Here is a 1,603-nt window from a genome sequence, read left to right as displayed (position 1 = left end):
TTTGTTTGTTAAATGCCCATAGATATTTTACATAGGGGAAACAAGGATTCCTACCCGTGTTGTATAAATAGTCTATGAAGAGGCAGATCATACATTAACTTCTTAACCAGTCTCTGGAAAGTTTGCCTGGTATGTAAGACATGGTACTGAGACCTGGTTGATGATTACCTCATATGCAGTAAATCTGGTAAATGAATAAAAGTTGCAAATCGAGGTAAAGAGGCTGTCACTTTAACTTTGCCAAATGTTAACTTAAATTGGTGCTGCTACTTACGAATCTAACAAGTTCTTATTTTTAGATATGAACTGTGAAGTTGAATTTAAATTAGAGATTATACATAAATAGACATTAAATGAGTTTCTGTTAGCATGAGGAAGATGGAGGTGTATTTGAGCCAGAAGCAACTTTACTTCACCACTAGGGTGGTGGGGATTTCCATAAGTTAAATCCATGGGTAATCTAAGAGTGAATTGGGTAGAATTCTAGAATCAATGCTCCTTGAATTATGCAGTTTGCAATATGTTGAGTATCAAAGGGAAGAAATAATTGTGTGGGCAGGTAAGTTGCATTTTTTTTTAATTATTATTATTATTATTAATTTTTTTTTTTTTTGCATTATACAAAACAATCACCACTGGCTAGGGGGTTCCAAGTTTCTGTACTCCCACACTGCTTAGCCACTCCCCTCTACCTCTTGGCTGTGTCTTCCAAATATAGCCTCAAATTTTTAGCTCTTTCAAGTAACAAATTTGGAAGGGTTAATGCTACATGATCTATTGCCTGATCTAAGTTTGTGCAAGGTCTGTGATGTGTGGTTCTTAACTCATATAGGGTCTGCTTAGATATGTCACTGCTATTCTGCACTCTGAAGTCATGTTTTTGGTAAAATCAGGATAGCTCTGTAGGTTGCACTCCTAGTTTCTGATATACTTATTATCTGTAAGAAGTCTGAACCCTCATTCTTTAGGCCAGATGTTCTGCATCAGTCTGAGTTGGTGGCCATTTCAGAGAACCAGTTTGTTTTTATGTTGCTGGGATGGAGGTTGGGTGGAGGTGTTTCCCTAACCAGCTGTATTCCATGCTTAATTACAGGTCCTGTCCAGTCTTTTAGGTATCTGAGGGGGTATGCTTTGGTGCAATTATTTTATATTCTTCTGCAACATTAGTTTACATTTTTGGAATCTACAGTATTTCTCTTCTTCGCCTTCTCTCCTGCACGCCTCTCTTGTAAAAATGTAAGTATTTAGTTTAATGATGGAGTCCTAACAGGAGAGGTTTTTATTTAGTAAGGCTTGTGTTGTACACTTTGCTGTCAGTCCTGCTGTCTATTGCCTGCTTTCTGCATCTTGATCTATTCTGTTCCTCTATACTCTTTCCTTAATAGAAAAGTAGAGTAAATTAGTTGTGCAATATAGTCCCACTGAATGCTATTCCTTTTTAAATAAATGTAAGAGTTTCAGTAGGGCACTTTACAGGTCGTATGGAGAACAGCTAAATTGTGACAGATTTTTCTTTTTGGAATGTTTTAGCATTAAACTAAATATACACAGTATTTACAATCCTCCTCAGGACTTTATATATATATATATATATATATATATA

At 35.9% G+C, this 1,603-nt stretch overlaps 1 protein-coding gene across 5 annotated transcripts in view; it reads left to right on the top strand.

The window, feature by feature from the left end:
* MAP3K21 (mitogen-activated protein kinase kinase kinase 21) overlaps positions 1-1,603 on the top strand; it is a 63,071-nt gene that overhangs the window by 24,189 nt on the left and 37,279 nt on the right. The window contains exon 2 of one of the 5 annotated variants that reach the window (XM_019527096.1): positions 1,094-1,236. The exons of the other annotated variants lie outside the window; for them this stretch is intronic. Within the exon in view, the coding sequence (XP_019382641.1) occupies positions 1,127-1,236 (110 nt within the window). The 5' untranslated portion in view covers positions 1,094-1,126. The remainder of the gene's footprint in view (positions 1-1,093; positions 1,237-1,603) is intronic. 5 annotated transcript variants of the gene reach the window in all.

The sequence above is a fragment of the Gavialis gangeticus genome, unplaced genomic scaffold (genome assembly GCF_001723915.1).
Source record: "Gavialis gangeticus isolate Ggan-Ray unplaced genomic scaffold, GavGan_comp1, whole genome shotgun sequence".
Classification (NCBI taxonomy): Eukaryota; Metazoa; Chordata; order Crocodylia; family Gavialidae; genus Gavialis; species Gavialis gangeticus.
Note: the sequence above shows the minus strand (reverse complement) of the source record. Positions and strands in the feature narration are given on the sequence as shown.